Source organism: Saccopteryx leptura, chromosome 5 (genome assembly GCF_036850995.1).
Source record: "Saccopteryx leptura isolate mSacLep1 chromosome 5, mSacLep1_pri_phased_curated, whole genome shotgun sequence".
Taxonomy (NCBI): Eukaryota; Metazoa; Chordata; class Mammalia; order Chiroptera; family Emballonuridae; genus Saccopteryx; species Saccopteryx leptura.
This window is the reverse complement of record NC_089507.1, coordinates 152,766,619-152,786,112: the sequence shown is the minus strand read 5'-3', so window position 1 is coordinate 152,786,112 and position 19,494 is coordinate 152,766,619. Positions and strand designations below refer to the sequence as shown.

The window sequence follows — 19,494 nt, the reverse complement described above, 5'->3', positions numbered from 1 at the left end:
TCAACCTCCAGGCAAAGAACAAGAAAGAAACAAAATGATAGTTCAGAAGACCGCAGTCAAAACATTAAAGAAAATCAGACCATGACAGGAAAAGCTCCAGTCTTCCTAATACCTGAGTCTCCATTCTCAAGAAAGTCCAACTTCCACAGCAAATAATTACCCCCGAGAGACAAGCACGAGCAATCGCCTTCCAGTCATTTGGGGGAAGAGCCTTTGCCCTAATAGTATCTAATAAACCAAGTGAAAAAGGGGCAGTAGGCCCATACTGAACACAAGCAAGTTTAAGCTCTTTCAGAGTTCTAAAAGGTACAGGTTCATGTTCTTGCACTAGTCTTCCTGTATCATCTTGTCTTTCTACAATAGGAAAACGGGTAAAGCCATCATTTATTGTTTCCCCTACTTTTTGAGCCTGGTCTATAGATTGTTGGAGAGGGGGGTTTCCCAGATTTTGAGCTATAGACTCCTCAATCAGCCAGATAAGGGAACGGAGGAGCAGAGGGTTGAATGTAGGAAGGAGCTGAGGGTAGCAGAGGCCCCGCGGCTAAGGCAGCCATAGCCACATTTTTTTCATCCCCCCTGTCATCCTCAGATTCCAAGTTATCCTCGTATTCACATCCCTCTGTTTCCAGCACACCCTGATACTCTTCAGACAACGATTTGTCTTCATACGGAAACATTTCTACATAAAGGTCCCTTATTTTTGACCCTATCTGTCCCATACTCTTTTACTCCCGACTACACTTTCCCCCACAAACTTTCTTTACTCACTGTGCGCACTTCACTTTGGGGAGTTCTGTCACCTTCCTTCAGTTTTAGTTTCCTCATATTCAAGTCGTCTGTTTGGGCGCCATGTGCCGTGGACCAGTGCGGCTCCTAATAGCGGTGTGGAATTAAGTAAACACACTTATCAAAACAAAAATGATGGTACGGGGAGGACTCTTCAACATGCCTGGCAGTATCTGAGTGCTCCATAGCCCCAGTTCATTTTATTATATAGCCATATGCAAATCAAGGACCTTGATACAAAGTTACACATCCAAGGCTAAGACAGGAACTCTCCCAAGGCAAAAACAGGGTACATTAGTGAAATCTACCAACATCTGAAACAAACAAAAAGTCAGAGGAAGGGCATGTATATTGCTTCCAGCAACCCAAGGAAGCAAGTAGAGTGGGTGCAAATAGCATCATAGCCAAATATGGAGATGGAGGGGGGAGGAGAACTTAGCCTTTTGCCAAGTCTCGAATCTATAATGGCTTTTTGCCATTTACAGTCCCCAACAGGTGGGGGGTTGGGGGGGTGGCAGTGGTGGTGGTGGTGGTGTGTGTAGGATGAGTGTGGCAGCTAACATGGAGGTGTGGGGAAGGGCTCAGCCTTTTGCACTTTCACAGAACAAGTGAGGTGGGGGATTGGGCAGACTGTCAGCTTATAGCCCATTCCCTAAACTTCTGTGCCCCCAAAATCTAAACTGCAAAAACCCTGTTGGTGTTTTGGTCCCCAACACTGTACGTTCTGGGTGGAGGCAGCTGTGTGTATGGAAGGCTGGAGACTCGGGGATGCAGTCTGCTCCTTTGCTGGGTGGCTGCGTTACTGGTGGGTATTAGATGTGTGAGCAGGGGGGCACTGAGACTGGAAAGCTGAGCTGGGAGCGTTTATGAAGGCCCTTTCATGTATATGAAGGAGTTTGGACTTGACTTTTTGGAAAGGAGAACCTTTGGGGATCTTAAAGCAGCAGAAGGACATGACCTATTCATCTTTCTGTTTTAGAAAGATGTCTTTGGATGGTACTGAGGAGGGATTTGAGGGGGAGAGACTGGAGGTACGGAGGAAGACCACTGTGAGGGTCCAAGTGGGAGAGAATGCAGCCCTAGCTGGGATGTTAGCAGAGCAGCTGAGGGAAAGTGGTAAATTTTGGGAACGTTGCCAAAGCAACTCTAAGGCTCAGTCCAAGCTCTGCACGGGGCAAGGAGGCAGGGTGCTTAGGTTCTAGGCTTGTTCTGCTCTTGACTCTTGGTGTCGCCTTGAGCCCTCTCACCATTTGGAATTCTTGTTTGTCAAGGGAAGGCACTGCTCCCTCCTGTCTCCAGTTCTGGGATTCTCATAAGGGGAAACCAAAGCAACAAAACATTCAAAACCTCAAACAAATCTAACACAGTTTAGAATTTTAACTCCCTTTTTTTTGCACCTGATAGCCTCTTTCTATTGTGCTGAAAAATTCCAAACAAAATATACAGGTGTTGGATTATAAAGGTGTTATCAAAAGTTTGTAATTGTGTGATTGACTAAGAACAGTTCTTGATCCACATGACTGATATACACATCATGTGTGTGTATGTATATTGCTAATACTGTCAGCATAATCCTGCTTTGTATTTCCTTGACATCTGTAGTTATATTCAAAAGATCTCAGTTGAAGTTTTTATGTTTTGCTTTTAGAGGAACTGCACTCATCGAATGGAATTACTTTCTGCCTGTTTTCTATGCTTTTGCTCTCTTAAATTTCTACGTGTGTGAGGGGTATTATTCCTGAGCCTTCGCCAGACCAGGGCATGTCAGCATGCAGCAGACTGCTGGGGCCGCTGGGCTGTGTGTCTCAGGCACGTGGGCAGAGCTTGTGTGGTTCCTATCTCCCACTCTAACTTGAAGTGGCTTTCTGCGAACTGTGCCTTTCTATTGAACTAAGCATGAGAGATCCTTAGGAGATGATATAATATAGCTGAATACTTAGCTTTAATGCAGTAACTGTGTTAGGGATCTTTATAATATATTGTTAAAAGCACTCTTTTCTTTGCCTTCTAGTTCCAAAAGACCCGAAACCCCAGTGGAGGCGTGTAGCATGGAGTCATGATTGTACCCTGCTGGCCTACGCAGAAAGCACGGGAACCGTGAGGGTGTTTGATCTCATGGGAAGTGAGCTCTTTGTTATTGCCCCGGTACGTGCATTCCCTAAACCAATTGCATATGTTCTGAATGCCTTTATATGTTGGTACTTGAATGGATGAATGTGAAGAAAGGGAAATAGAACTATAAGTCTGAGTAATCCATTGTGAACTTAAGAGGCTCAGAATCAGGTGTCTATACACGAAGTAATTTATTCGTTGTATTTTGTAGTGCAGTATCCAGATGCAATCCATTGCTATTAAAATGTGGTAGTAAATACTGTATAGAGAACTGAACGCTGTTATAAACCTGCAGTGAGGGAAAGAAGGTCAGTGGGCTGTCACAACAGGAAGAGCTTTGAGAAGAGCTAGAATTTGTTACCCTACAGGGAATAGAAACGAGACAGTGTACACGACTGGGTTGTAGAACTGCGTGCTGGAAACCTGTATCATTATGTTAACCAGTGTCACCCCAATCACATTCAATTAAAAGCACTGAAAGGGAGAATGGAAAAAAAAATTAATGGTGGCAATAACTTGTATTTGTACAGTGCTTTATACTTTATTAATGGCTTTGATATACTAAGTTCTTATTTAATCATCACATCAGTCCTTTGAGTTGATTGGGCCGATGTTAGTTAGCCTCATTTCACAGCTTAGGAAACTGAAACTGGGAGGGACCCTTTCCATGGCAGTCAGGGTCCCAAGGGCCTCTCTGAGGAATCCGATGTTTTCTACTGTGTCCTTCTCCCTCAAGTGAACAAGGCACAGGGCCAGGGGGAGAGTGCTTCTAACTCTGGTGGCACCTTAGGGTGACCTGGGAGGATTTATAAAGGAAAGAAGAAACAATTACTGGGTTGCCCAGGCCCCACCCACAGAGCTCTGGGTTCATTGATCCAGGTGGGCTCTGGGTGTTACTGTGGTTTGCATGCTGTCGAACTGATTCTAATGAGGAGCTAAGCGTGAGAATCAGTGACCTGGAGGATGATTTTTGTTCAGAAATAGTGAGAGAAGAACTTGAAAAAGTGCATTTTCTCTTATTACTGAAGTCCTGGGAGCCAAACAAAGAGGTTTGAATTTTACTGTTTCCTGGAGTAGCACTGACTGATAGAAATAGACTATGAACTACATATGTGATCACATATAATTTAAAAATTTTCCAGTAGTTGCATCGAGAAGCATTAGAAAAAACACGTGTAATTGATTTAAATATTTAATCCAAGAAATTCTAAATATCATTTCAACATGTCACCGGTGTAAACATTATTAATGAGCTATTTTACTTTCTTTGGTATGAATTTCTTTGAAACTTATGCGTATTTTAATATTTCTAGCCTTTCTCAGGATGCATTAGCCAAGCATCAAATGCTCGGTAGCCACGGCTGCAACAGGGTTTTATCCCGTGGCTCTGGCAGTGAAGAGCCAGCTGTTCCGTGTGATCGACTTCATTTTGTGTGCTTCCCGGGCACACATCCTCCACATCCTTAGCAGTCTGACCTGATCCTTAGCTGATGGAAAAAGGTTGTCATCGAGTGAATGTTTTCAAATGTCCTTTCCTTTAAAGTTGCTGGTCAGGCAGATGGAAAGTAACCAGAGACTTTTTTTTTTTAAGCTTTGGTTACTGCTAAGCAGTTAAATCATTTGAAGGCTTATATCTGAATTCTATGTCTTAGAAGTCTCTGAGGCTGAATAATGGTGGCATTACTTTTTCTTTTTTCTTTTCTTTATTTATTTTTGGCCACAGAAGTCCAGTGAACATAAATTCACTTAACTTGGTGCATCTTTCATCCAAAGAGGCAGCTGTGGTCCCAACGTGTGGTTGGAGGCTGGTCTAGACTCGGTGTCTCCTTGTAGGCACTCTGACTTGCATGATTCCTCGGTATGGTATACAGATAGATCTAGGGCTGTCTTATACAGATGGCACCTGGGAAGGCCCGGTCTCCGACATCTTCCAATTATGCATATGTTAACTTGTATCTATCTTTTAGTGACTTAGTTTCCCCCTCGTCGACAGGCATCTGGTTTAGCAGGAGACTTGAGCTATGCCGTTGCCGGGCTGGTATTTTTGGAGTATAAAGCAAGTGCGCAGTGGTCTGCAGAGCTCTTGGTCGTCAATTACCGCGGAGAACTCAGAAGTTACCTTGTCAGGTAAACAGAAAATGTTCTATTTGGGAAGACCTGTTTGACAAAAATAATGTTTATTCCCCTGCCCTACAATCAGATTTTGTTCTTTTCTTTTTCTTTCAGTATTTTATTATGACAACTTACAAATATAATAGAAAGTTTGAAAGAATTGTGTAGTGAAAACTCATCTACCTCACCTTAAATTGTGTACTGGCTGTGTCCTATCTCTGTCTATCCATCTACCCAGCCATCAATCAGCCTTAGTTTCTAAAGAGTTTCAGACTTAGTACTTACATACTTGAGTATACCTGTGATTAAATAAAGTTCAGTATTTGCTTTCAGTTTTCTTTCTTTTGAGGTGAAATTTGCACACAATGGAGTGCACAGATCTTAAGTGCACCAGCCAGAGAGTTACGACAAATGAGTTCACTTTCATGGTTCACACTGCTGTCAAGACACAGAACGTTACCATCATGCTGGAATCTCTTTCCAGTCAAAGTTCTCTTTCCAGGAAATCTGGCCACACTCACTCCCAGAGCAACTACTGTTTATACTTTTTTTTTTTCCTTTTTCTTGTGTAGATTAGTTTTGTCTGTTCTAATAATCCCATCAATGGATTCAGACTTCTAAGTCTCCCTTCACAAGCATGTTTTGACATTCATCATATTTTCAGATGTGTCCGTAGCTTATTCCATTTTATTGCTGATTAGTATTCACTGTATGAATATCTCACGTTTGGGCTGCCATAACAAAATACTATTAATATATATAAGCTGCGTGGCTTATCAACAGCAGAAGATTATTTCTCACAGTTCTGGAGGCTGGCAGTCTGAGTTCAGGGTGCGAACATGGCTTGGTTCTGGTGAGAACTTCTTGTTCTCACCAGAGACCTCCGACTGCTTGCTGCCTCATATGGTGGAAGGAGAGCTAGCTGGCTATCTGGCCTCTTCTTATTAGGGCACAAATCCCATTCATGAGGGCTCCATCATCATGACCTTATTACCTCCAGATACCATTTCATTAGCATTAGAGTTTTAACATACGTATTCTGGGTAGGATTCAAACATTCAGTCCATGTTGGGGGGCGGGTCACAGACATTCAGTCCTTAACGTTTATGATTTGTTTATCCCTTGTTCTATTGATGGACTTCTGAGTTTTTGGTTTTAGGCTATTGTAAATAAAACTGCTATGACCATTCTTATACCAGTCTTTATAGCTGTCCATTTTCTCTTCCATTGGTTCAATATCTTTGAGTGGAATTGCTGAGTTATAGGGTAGATTATTTTTTATAAGAAACTGTCAGACCTTTTCCTAAAGTTTTTATATTCTTCATTCTCACTATAATCAGAGTTGTGGTTGTTTTACGTGCTTGTCAGTATTTGGTGTTATCTGTCTTTTTAATTTAACTATAGTGGGTATTTAGTGGCATCTCATTGTGGTTTAATGGTATATATTATATTTCTTTTTTACCTTCTTGCGTTAGTGTTGGAACAAATCAGAGCTATCAGGAGAGTCACTGTTTCAGCTTCAGCGGTCATTACCCTCACGGAATCACCACGGCCATTTACCACCCTGGGTACAGGTACGCACCACTGTTCTCACACTGGGTGGGCTATTAGGTGTAGAGACCATGGCACAATTTTAGAAGAAATTGTCCATTCTGCTGCTTATTTTAGCTTCTTCGTGTCCTCCTCTGGTGCAGCGACCTTAAATATCTGTCATGTTGAAGTTGCAGTCCCGCTCATCTGTGTGACTGACGCGGTTCTGAGCCAAGTGGGGCCTTGGGACTATTCACTGAGGAATTTCTTCTTCCCTCTTGACTCTCTGAATCTTATTTTCCTCATCTGTGAGATGAGTTGCATCCCAGCTCCCATCAGTGTTGACAGAACACGAACACAGCGTGGAAAGTGCCCTTGGAGGGGAGGCCTCAGGGGTGACACCACTTCCCTTCTCTGTTCTCGCACGAGGGGCTGTGTTGACTGCAGGTCGCTTCTGATAGCTCTCGGGTGTCCTGTCCCCACCGCTCCCAGTGTCTGCCGTGTCGGCCGAGGGTTACTGACACTTTGGGCACATTCCACTACCGATGTTTGCTTCCCTGTTATTTTGTTATTTGAAAATAAAATTTACATAAACTTTATAACTTAGCTGACCTTTTTGGTTTTATAAAGGGGAAGAATACCAATATTGTGAGTCCAACCAACCTAACTTGACTCCTGGATTTTGAGACTTACTCTGTGTGTTCGTAAGTCCTTTCTGACTCAGTGTGCTTAAGACTTCCTGATTGAAATGTGTGTTCAGTCACAAGTCTGTCCTTGTTTTTGTTCAGAATTTTATTATTATGAAATTTTTATGCTACAAAGAAGCACACCCCTCGTCCTTTTAGGTCCTTTCCTGATCCCATCCCCTCTGTCCCCCTGGAGATAACCACTGTACTAAATTTTGGGTTTATAATTTTGCTGCTTTCTTTATAGTTTTACCACTTGTTCATACTTAGTTTTGCTATTTGTGTATAAATGGAATCACACAGAAGACAAACATTTTACTTTAAGATTTGCTTTTTAATGCCTATTTCTAGGTCATTCATCTTTAACTACTATTAGCCTGTTTCATTTTAGGACTGTATTGCAGCATGTTTATCATTCTCTGGTAGAAGAAAGTTTGGCTTGTTTCCAGTTTTTGTTGTTATTGTTATAACAGTAGTATGTGGCAGAATTGATTGCGCATTCCTCTCTTGCATCGCTTGAACCAGTTGAGCTATGGCTGTGAAAGGAGAAGAGAGAGATAGTGAAAGAGAAGGGGAAGAGAGAGGAATGGAGGAGCATATGGTCACCTCTCCTGTGTGCCCTGACTGGAATTGAACCCAGGACTTCCACACACCAGGCCGACGCTTTACTGCTGAGCCAACCTGCCAGGGCCAAGGATCTCTCCTAAGAGGGGAGGAGAGGGAATTGAAATGAGTGTGCTGTGAGCCATTAGTTGTTTTGAGGATTAAATACACAGCAGGCATTCAGGAAACAATAGCAGTGAGTAAATATAATGTTATTAATTCCTTCTTTGTGATTTGTGTGGCTCCTGCCTTGAAGAGTCAGTTGATATATAACCTTGAACAATTTGAAGGTCAGTTTTGAGTCTAGTCAAAAAAATTAAAAAATTGGAAAATAATATGTCAAATAATCTGAAATGATAATAGCCCTTTGTTTTATTTGTTTAGTAGTGGAGTGATCACATGCAAAGTTAGAGGGCTTTATATTTTATAAAGTTGAATATTATTGGATATGCTGCAAATTACAGACACTCTTAAATGAAAACATTTGTTTCAATTATCAAGTAAACCTATTGAGAGAATGAGAAAATTGTGTTGTTTCATTCTCGTCAATTTCTTGTATGAAGTATGGCCTTTTAGGTGTTCCTTTTCATATTTCAGATACTGTATTTTCCTCGCATAGCTTCACATTGTCTTGAATTTAAATTTTGCTACTAGAAAAAGGATCGACTGTTTTGCTGGGACAGGCTCAGCTCTGTTATGAATTTTGCCAAGCTTAAACAGGGCATAAATCACACCTGTGACACTCTGATTACTGGTTTGATTTTTGTTGAGGGTGACCTATATTCCCTTATGTTTATGTCTTCTCTGATACCACATTTTATTGTTTTTAAAGGAGGCTTTGCTCTTTTAAGGACTTTCCTGGTTTTATTCTACCTCTTGATTTTGTGCTTTTAAGACAAACGTATTAATACCTTACTTTTCAGCACACACACACATTTAAAAAATTAATTTTCTGTCTCTTAAATAGTGTCTATGCTTTTTTTTTTTTTTTGTATTTTTCTGAAGCTGGAAACGGGGAGAGACAGTCAGACAGACTCCCGCATGCGCCCGACCGGGATCCACCCGGCACGCCCACCAGGGGCGATGCTCTGCCCACCAGGGGGCGATGCTCTGCCCCTCCGGGGCGTAGCTCTGCCGAGACCAGAGCCACTCTAGCGCCTGGGGCAGAGGCCAAGGAGCCATCCCCAGTGCCCGGGCCATCTTTGCTCCAATGGAGCCTTGGCTGCGGGAGGGGAAGAGAGAGACAGAGAGGAAGGAGGGGTGGGGTGGAGAAGCAAATGGGCGCTTCTCCTATGTGCCCTGGCCGGGAATTGAACCCGGGTCCCCCGCAGGCCAGGCCCACGCTCTACCACTGAGTCAACCAGCCAGGGCAATAGTGTCTATGCTTTATTAGAGAAATCTGCACTATTAGTAAGACTGATGAGGTAGAAAGCCTGTTGCATCTCTAGCTGGTCTCTGTCCCATTACTCTCTTATCTTTTGGGTGTTGTGGAAGATGCAAAGATGGAGGGCATCGGCATGTCAGCTGCTTAAAGGCAAAGACTGTGTAGGGGACATCTTTGTGAAGGTCACAGCATCTAGTGTAAGTCAGCTGATACTCTAACTCTGCGAGCTCCTTGGATAAGTAATTCTAAGTTCCTGAGTGGAGAAGAAAAATAGTTGCTTTCTTTTGATTTTTCTTTTCCCTTTTTCTTCTCTTCTATTTCATATTCTTATCTATCTCCCACTTTTCTGATTTTTCTTTTTAAATTTTTCTTGTCCCTTTTAAAAGAATTTTATATCTTAGTCCTTTGCTGGTTTTTCCCCTTATTTGGCCTGTTTAGTTCATTCCACACTGATGATATTGTTTGGATTTATTACAGTGGCCAATATTTGATAATTTTTTTCCTAGCAGTATTTCAGGAGGGTCAGTGGAATTCACTTGAGATCATAGGATTGAAATGATCATGCAATAAATAGTTACTACATGATAGCAGTTTGTTGTAGGTCAGATTCCATTTATTACTCATAGGCCTTTCACTTTTTGGCCCAGGAACTAAGCACATTGTAGGGTTTTTTTTTGTGTGTGTGGGGGGGATGATCTTTAAATAGAAACTTTGGAAAGGTACACATACTATTAGACCATAGAAGGGAGGTTCTTCTTGGTCCTGCAGTCACATGCACATCTTTTTTTTTTTTTTTTTTTTTTTTTTTCTTCATTTTTCTGAAGCTAGAAACAAGGAGAGACAGTCAGACAGACTCCCGCATGCGCCCGACCGGGATCCACCCGGCACGCCCACCATGGGGCGATGCTCTGCCCACCAGGGGGCGATGTTCTGCCCATCCTGGGCGTCGCCATGTTGTGACCAGAGCCACTCTAGCGCCTGAGGCAGAGGCCACAGAGCCATCCCCAGCGCCCGGGCCATTTTGCTCCAATGGAGCCTTAGCTGCGGGAGGGGAAGAGAGAGACAGAGAGGAAAGCGCGGCGGAGGGGTAGAGAAGCAAATGGGCGCTTCTCCTGTGTGCCCTGGCCGGGAATCGAACCCGGGTCCTCTGCACGCTAGGCCGACGCTCTACCGCTGAGCCAACCAGCCAGGGCTACGTGCACATCTTGATGGCAGTCAGCGTGGAGACAGATGGCTACATCAAGGTTTGTGAATGAATGTTGTTATAAAGCAGGAAGTTGTGTAAATGACCTGTTGTACGTGACAAAAATATTGCTGTGTTGTTTGTAATTTCTGTTATGTGTTTGTTTGTTTTTTAAATTAAGAAATCTGAAATATTCATCACATTCTTATTTACTTTGGGTTACTCTAGTAATATGAGCCTATGATATTTGTCATCTGCAAGGATTTTATAAATGCGAAATAAATCAGTCAGAGGGGAGCTGGGATAAATTGGTATTATACAAACTCAAGGTTTTATGAAATTCATTGTTTTCTCTGATGCTGCAAGCCTTGTTGAAGAAGAGGAATTGAGGTGGTAGAACAGGTAATAAAACAAAGATTAATTGAGAAGCTTTGGGATAAGCTCTGTGGATTTGCTGTTTTTGACTGTTTTCTTTTCTACATACCCTAAGCCACATTCTGAGGAGTGTACTTCATCCTCCCTGGACGATCTCATGTTTCAAGCCTGCTCCCCCTCCTACAGCTCCCCCCAACTCTTTCCCGCCTTCTTTTTTGGGGTGTTTGTGTTCTCTTTGCTCTGTCAGTTTTGGCTTGCGTTGCACCGTGGTTCCAGCTGAGAGGAATCGCTTGCCTCCTTTGTGTTCTCAGAGACGCGGCATTGAACTTTTAGTGCAGGGGTGCTGTGCTCGCTGGTGGAGGTGCGGTGGGAGTGCCTGCTCTCCGGTGCACAGGACTGTGTAGGGCTCACGTATTGGAGCTGAGGGCCCTCTACGTGAGTTACATTCAAATGTACAACTTCATCTGTGTACATATTTTTAAATGACATTGTTTCAACAGTGTACAGTTTTATAAAAAAGTACTATTCCTTATTTCATTGTAAGTTTCTTCAAGCAAAAGCTGACTTACTCCATTTAGAATCTCAACAGTTCCTTGGTAATTACACAGAGGTAATTAGTGTTTGACGGTAACATCTTCTAGGCCCTAATTTACAGCTCAACACAGACACAAGATGGAGAGCACGTCTTCTTTCTTGGGCCTGTTTGAGAAGCCACCTATGCTCAGAACCCTTAGTGGCTGTTTGATTTTAAGCATATAAGTCAGTGATTTTTAGTAAGGGTATAGATTTGTGCAACCACAGCTACGATCAGTGTTAGAGTATTTCATTACCCCTAAAGAGCTCTCATGCCCTTTGATTTTCATGGAATGTAAATCATTACTTAGTAAAACTACAATAAATAAGGGATTGAAGAAGAAAGAAAAAGAGACTCTTTAAACAGGCTTTCACTTGAGTGCTTTTATCTTGGTTAAGAAAGATACTGGGGTCTGACCAGGCGGTGGCGCAGTGGATAGAGCATCAGACTGGGACGCAGAGGACCCAGGTTCGAAACTCAAGGTCTCCAGCTTGAGCACAAGCTCACCAGCTTGAGCGTAGGGTCACTGCCTTGAGTGTGGGATCATAGACATGACCCCATGGTCGCTGGCTTGAGCCCGAAGGTCGCTGGTTTAAAGCCCAAGGTCGCTGGCTTGAGCAAGGAGTCACTGTCTGCTGTAGCCCCCCAGTCAAGGCATATGAGAAAGCAATCAATGAACAACTAAGGTGCTGCAATGAAGAATTGATGCTTCTCATTTCTCTGCCTTCTGGTCTGTCTGTTCCTATCTGTCCCTTTCTCTGACTGTCAAAAAAAGAAAAAAAAAGAAAGATACTGGGGTTTCTGTTAAGAAGGGCACTCATGGCCCTGGCCGGTTGGCTCAGTGGTAGAGTGTCAGCCTGGAGTGCAGGAGTCCCGGGTTCGATTCCCTGCCAGGGCACACAGGAGAAGCGCCCATCTGCTTCTCCACCCTTCCCCCTCTCCTTCCTCTCTGTCTCTCTCTTCCCCTCCTGCAGCCAAGGCTCCATTGGCCCAGGCACTGAGGATGGCTCTGTGGCCTCTGCCTCAGGTGCTAGAATGACTCTGGTTGCAACCGAGCAACGCCCCAGATGAGCAGAGCATTGCCCCCTGGTGGGCATGCCGGGTGGATCCCGGTCGGGCACATGCGGGAGTCTGTCTGACTGCCTCCCCGTTTCCAACTTCAGAAAAATACAAAAAAAAAAAGAAAAAGAAAAAGAAAAAAGAAGGGCACTCATGTCTTACACAGTCCGTGGGGAAGAGCCGTGATTGAGGAGCAGATGTCATGGCTATGCTTTTTTTTTTCTCTCTCAGTCAACTGTGTGTAGGTCAAACACAGGTTTTCTGGAAAGAACTAGAGACGGCATGTACAGGGAGTGATAAACTATGATCTCAGGTCGCCTTAATGTAGGTGACAGTGAGATTGCAGAGCACTCACTGCTCTGACTGCAGTGCCCGAGAGCCCAGCGGCTGGCCGTGGCGCTCCCCCAAGCCTGCAGCAGGGCCTGCTCTTCCGGGACAGCCCAGAAGGTGGGAAGGGATGTCGTCTGGAAACGCTGCTCTTTCGGGGACAGTGAGAAATAACTTTAAGTGAGGGCTTGCTGACGTGTGGAAGGCCCATGCTTTATGTATACTGGTTTGCTTATCTCACATGGGTTTCTGATTTCCCCTAGACAAAACCTCAAGTATTTTAAATCATGAGTCTTTTACATTCATGGGATAAAGGGACTATTCCAAATAAATAGCTTGTATTAGTGGTGGGGTCAAAAATGTTTGGTGTGTGGGCCCTGGCCAATTGGCTTAGTGGTAGAGCATCGGCCTGGTGTGCAGAAGTCCCAGGTTTGATTCCCGGCCAGGGCACACAGGAGAAGCGCCCATCTGCTTCTCCACCCCTCCCCCTCTCCTTTTTCTCTGTCTCTCTCTTCCCCTCCCGCAGCCAAGGCTCCATTAGAGCAAAGATGGCCCGGGCGCTGGGAATGGCTCTATGGCCTCTGCCTCAGGTGCTAGAATGGCTCTGGTTGCAACAGAGCAACACCCCAGATGGGCAGAGCATCGCCCCCTGGTGGGCATGCTGGGTGGATCCCTGTTGGGCGCATGTGGGAGTCTGTCTGACTGCCTCCCCGTTTCCAACTTTAGAAAAATACACACACAAAAAATGTTTGGTGTGTGAATGAGCTCTCGGGTGCCATGATTCTAAGGTCGCTGACCCAAAATGGAGGGAAACCATCTTCACGGAGAATGAGAAGGGATGCGGTGAATGCAGAGGGACCACAGTCTCTTAACACAGTGCATTATCTAGGGGAGTGTAGGCTGGCATCCCAAGTGTTTAAATTTGGTCTAATGGAGAAGATAGTGTTGAGAGTCTACCCTATCTGAAAGGTCTACCCAAGGGCACAGGCAAATTTTGTTGTCCTCCTATGACAGTGATGGGTAATCTTTTGACTTTGGTGTGTCAAAATTCGCCAAAAAACCGAGCATAACTCGGGTGGTGTATCACTTTGAGAAAAAAACCATAATTTACGATATTTATAGTTTAAATAACAAAAATATATAATTGTAATATATAACTGTATTTAATAAACCAAAAACCCCCTCCTTCCTCTCTGTCTCTCTCTTCCCCTCCCGCAGCCGAGGCTCCATTGGAGCAAAGATGGCCCGGGCGCTGGGGATGGCTCCTTGGCTTCTGCCCCAGGCGCTAGAGTGGCTCTGGTCGCAGCAGAGCGACGCCCCAGAGGGGCAGAGAGTCGCCCCTGGTGGGCGTGCCGGGTGGATCCCGGTCGGGCGCATGCGGGAGTCTGTCTGACTGTCTCTCCCCGTTTCCAGCTTCAGAAAAATACAAAAAATAAAAATAAAAAAAAATAAATAAATAAAATAAAACAAACCAAAAACTAAAAACTATTTAACTTTCCTGCTTAGTGACTTTTTTGTTCATCTGTCAGTCAGTTTCTTTTGTTGGTCTTGATATTATTTAACTTGTGTGGGGTGCCGTGAACTAAGATAAGTGAGGGGGAGGGGGAATTCTTTAACTAACCTGCCTATTAGTGACTTTTTTGTTGCTGAATTTCATTGGCTAAATCTTCAATTGAAGGTTGGTATTTTGTACATTTCAAGCCCAAGCAAGTGCTACTAACTTCATCTGTCAATCTGTTTCTTTTGTTGGTTTTGATATTATTTAAGATCTGATATTTGATATTAATAAGGTCTCACAAAAGTACATAGGGAAAAATTGTGAGTAAAGCCATTGCTATAGTTTCCAGGGTGCTAAAGTGTCTGGTAATTGGTTCCAGGCACTCCAAATTTCCTGTTCATAGTGGCACTCCTCTTGATTCTCCAACCAGCACCTTTCCAGATTCTCAAGCTTTGACCTCATGTCGACAAAAACCTGAGCCCAGATGCTGTCTTGAAATTCTGCAAGTTGCATCTTATGTAAATTAAGATGGCTGCCGCTATTTCTTTTTTTTTTTTTAATAATTTTATTTTTTTAATGGGGCGACATCAATAAATCAGGATACATATATTCAAAGATAACAAGTCAAGGTTATCTTGTCGTTCAATTATGTTGCATACCCATCACCCAAAGTCAGATTGTCCTCTGTCACCTTCTATCTAGTTTTCTTTGTGCCCCTCCCCCTCCCCCTTTCCTTCTCCCTCTCCCCCCTCCCCCCATAACCACCACACTCTTATCAATGTCTCTTAGTCTCACTTATGTCCCACCTACGTATGGAATAATGCAGTTCTGGTTTTTTCTGATTTACTTATTTCACTTCGTATAATGTTATCAAGATCCCACCATTTTGCTGTAAATGATCCGATGTCATCATTTTTTATGGCTGAGTAGTATTCCATAGTGTATTTGTGCCACATCTTCTTTATCCAGTCATCTATTGACGGGCTTTTTGGTTGTTTCCATGTCCTTGCCACTGTGAACAATGCTGCAATGAACATGGGGCTGCATATGTCTTTACGTATCAATGTTTCTGAGTTTTGGGAGTATAAACCCAGTAGAGGGATTGCTGGGTCATAAGGTAGTTCTATTTTCAGTTTTTTGAGGAACCACCATACTTTCTTCCATAATGGTTGTACTACTTTACATTCCCACCAACAGTGTATGAGGGTTCCTTTTTCTCCACAGCCTCTCCAACATTTGCTATTACCTGTCTTGTTAATAATAGCTAATCTAACAGGTGTGAGGTGGTATCTCATTGCAGTTTTGATTTGCATTTCTCTAATAACTAAAAAAGATGAGCATATTTTCATATATCTGTTGGCCATTTGTATTTCTTCCTGGGAGAAGTGTCTGTTCATGTCCTCTTCCCATTTTTTTATTGGATTGTTTGTTTGTTTGTTTGTTTTTGAGTTTTATGAGTTCTTTGTATATTTTGCATATTAGGCCCTTATCTGAGCTGTTGTTTGAAAATATCATTTCCCATTTAGTTGGCTGTCTGTTTATTTTGTTATCAGTTTCTCTTGCTGAGCAAAAACTTCTTAGTCTGATGTAGTCCCATTCATTAATTTTTGCCTTTACTTCTCTTGCCTTTGGAGTCAAATTCATAAAATGCTCTTTAAAACCCAGGTCCATGAGTTTAGTACCTATGTCGTCTTCTATGTACTTAATTGTTTCAGGTCTTATGTTTAGATCTTTGATCCATTTTGAGTTAATTTTAGTACAGGGGGACAAACTGTAGTCCAGTTTCATTCTTTTGCATGTGGCTTTCCAGTTTTCCCAGCACCATTTATTGAAGAGGCTTTCTTTTCTCCATTGTGTGTTGTTGGCCCCTTTATCAAGAATTATTTGACTATATATATGTGGTTTTATTTCTGGACTTTCTATTCTGTTCCATTGGTCTGAGTGTCTATTTTTTTGCCAATACCATGCTGTATTGATTGTCGTGGCCCTATAATATAGTTTGAAGTCAGGTATTTCTAATGGCAGGAAACGGCACCCATAGCACAGGCCCTCGCCTCCCCCTCACTTATTTCAGTAATGATGGTCAGTTAGAAATCTACGACACCTCAGAACAGCAGACTGGATGATGGTTGCTGTGGTTATGTGGTTGCTGGTAATGCCGATCACAGGGCCCCCAGAGATGCGTCCCCCGTGGCATTCCGCTGCTCCCTGCTCTGCAGGCCGGAAGTGAAGTCAAAGATCCCCTAGCGGCCTAACTGGAAGTCCCAAAACCAGACGCTCTGTGCCAGAGTTCTGTTGTTTTGGCCTACAGACCTCCGGCACAGAGTGTCTACACTACAGCAAATGTTTTATCCTTGTCTACTGCACCTGGCCGTGCAGGAGCCGAGGATGAAACATCCTTCTCGGCATGTGGCCCCATACTTCTCTGGTATGTGGCTGCGTGTTATCGAAAATGGCTACGTGTGTCAGTGCTGACATGCGTGCCATAGGTTTGCCATCACAGTCCTATGAGGTGGACATTCCATCTACATCTGTGAGATGCTTTTGGGAAGTCATCAGTGGACTTTCATAGCCATTACACTGCCATAAAATTGCCTGTCTTTCTTCTCTGGTTCCTAAGGTCGAATGTATTCTGGGAGAATCAAGGCATCCATATGTGGGAAGATATACTGTATTGACAGCTAGAGGAGCAGGCAGGTGTAAATTGCAATATCAATTTTCAATAAACCCTAACTAGATCAGATTAGTAATTTCATGAAGGATTGCTTCTGGAAGAGAAATGAGTACTGCAGTCACGATCGTGCAGGTGACCTCCTACTGCAGTGTGACCACGCGCTTGGCTTTCGGTAACGCAGGGTCTGGTGACATTTGAGAGATTAATGTGCAGCCTTGTACCTGAGAAGTATGAGTGCCAGCATTCGAGTTGACCTTATTTTAAGGAGTTTTTCATTTTGCCTCTCCATTTCTCATTCCTGCAGCATGAGAAAGTTCTTCTTTCCATAAGTCCGGTTGGTTTTTTGAAGAGAAGTGAGGTATTGGTGCTATAGAGACAACTGCAATGACTTGTAAGAGGTGAAAACCTTAGATGTGAGATAAGGGACTTCTGAGCTTCACAGACTAATTTCTTTGAGGGAGGTTCATGGGCATTTGTATCTGAGGAGGCAGGGAAGTGAGTCTTGGCCAAATCCTGTGGTCTGTTTTCATCTGCAGTATGGATGGATAGACACGTGTGGCCCAGAAGTATCTTGCTCCTTAGTAGCGTCTTGCTGGCTGTTTTTCTTTTTCTTTTTTTCTTTTTATTTATTTTTATTTATTTTTTATTTTTTTGTACTTTTCTGAAGCTGAAAACTGGGAGAGACAGTCAGACAGACTCCTGCATGCGCCTGACCGGGATCCACCCAGCACGCCCACCAGGGGCCACGCTCTGCCCACCGGGGGGCAATGCTCTGCCCCTCTGAGGCGTCGCTCTGCCGCGACCAGAGCTACTCTAGCGCCTGGGGCAGAGGCCAAGGAGCCATCCCCAGCGCCCGGGCCATCTTTGCTCCAATGGAGCCTTGGCTGTGGGAGGCGAAGAGAGAGAGAGGAAGTGTTTTTCTGTTTTTTAAAGTAGAAGACAATGCTTTATGAATTTGACCTTTTTGGCCTCGCATGGAAAACCACTAAATTATTTCTGAATCAGCTTTCACTCATCCATCACGTCTGTGTTGGGAGATTCTTCAACTGGATGGGCTAATGCTCATTATGTTACCATTGCAAGTATGTGAGCCTTTGAAGATCTTTATAAATTTTTGAATCTGTTCAGCGGGTAAGTCAATCAATGAGCCAATCCAGCTCTCTACCCCACTCTTTCTTTCAGAGTGTTCTGGTGATAGTGTAGCTTGATGGGACTTGGGCCAGATTGACTTTCTCTGATACTACAGGTCCCTCTTAGGAGTAGAGAGTAACAAAGACTGTTGAATCTGTACCTATTATGTAGGAATGAAGAAATGATGCTTCATTATGTTTTATAAACAGACAGAAAATGAAAAAACATTTTTTTTGATGTAATAGAATGTGTACTGGATTAGGAGACTGGAGACCTGAATTCTATTCTTGGTTGTGCTACTTATTAGCTGTGAAACCTCAAGGTAGGTCACTCTTGGACACACTTTGCTAGTAATGCCCTGGGAAGGGATAGTAGATGGTGTTTTAGCAAGCTGCTCAAATACTAAGGAGGTGTAGTATAGACTGCTGGCCTCTATAAGAGGAAAATTATAGTGAGGAGGTTGGTAGCAGGCACTGTGGAAAGACCCATCACTGGGGATACCTGACATCAGTATTCAATAGAGAGGGGGCTAGGGTTCCAAGGCAACAGCTCCCAAGACAACATGTTTTTCTTGAGATAACAGGTTTGAGAAACGCTGCAGTAATTTAACTCTTGGAATTGGAACCCTAGGTGAGACTTTGGTCTTGGAACCCAGGCCATCCTGAAACCAGGACACAGGTAGTGTGATAGATGGATAGAACATGTGTGCTTTGGCAGTGGGGTTGCTTAAATCCATCCTAGGACTGGAGGGAATTAAGTCTTTAGATGATGACTGTCAGCCTCAGATGTGGGTTGAGGGGAGGAAATAGGAACAAGGACATCTAAGAAATCAACTAATTTATTCATTATTATTATTATTATTTTTTTTTTAAGAGAGAGTCAGGGAGAGGGATAGATAGGGACAGACAGGAACAGAGAGAGAGATAAGAAGCATCAATCATTAGTTTTTCCTTGTGACACCTTAATTGTTCATTGATTGCTTTCTCATATGTGCCTTGACCATGGGCCTTCAGCCGACTGAGTAACCCCTTCCTCGAGCCAGCAACCTTGGGTCCAAGCTAGTGAGCTTTGCTCAAACCAGATGAGCCCGTGCTCAAGCTGGTGACCTTGGGGTCTCGAACCTGGGTCCTCCGCATCCCAGTCCAACACTCTATCCACTGCGCCACTGCCTGGTCAGGCTTGTTCATTATTTTTATTGACATTCTGTTTTCTAGGCAGATGGTTCTTAACAAGGTGTAGATGACAGAATCACCTATGGAGAATATTAAAAAGTGCATAAATGGGCTCTACTCTCAAAGGCTTGGTCAAGTCGTTGTGGGCTGGGATCCTAGTATCTGTTACAGTAAAAACTTCTGTAGGGGATTCTGATCTCCTCTGTTTCCCATCTGAAAACCCTTGTGAGAAGGTTTTGGGGGTTTAAATAAAATGAGGAGACATCCTTTCCTGGGACATTGCCCTAG

General features: G+C 43.5%; 1 protein-coding gene across 1 annotated transcript in view; it reads left to right on the top strand.

Annotated features, from left to right (window-relative positions):
• NBAS (NBAS subunit of NRZ tethering complex) overlaps positions 1 to 19,494 on the top strand; it is a 358,469-nt gene that overhangs the window by 38,715 nt on the left and 300,260 nt on the right. The window contains exons 7-9 of the mRNA XM_066386144.1: positions 2,798 to 2,931; positions 4,892 to 5,025; positions 6,486 to 6,584. Of these exons, the coding sequence (XP_066242241.1) occupies positions 2,798 to 2,931; positions 4,892 to 5,025; positions 6,486 to 6,584 (367 nt within the window). The remainder of the gene's footprint in view (positions 1 to 2,797; positions 2,932 to 4,891; positions 5,026 to 6,485; positions 6,585 to 19,494) is intronic.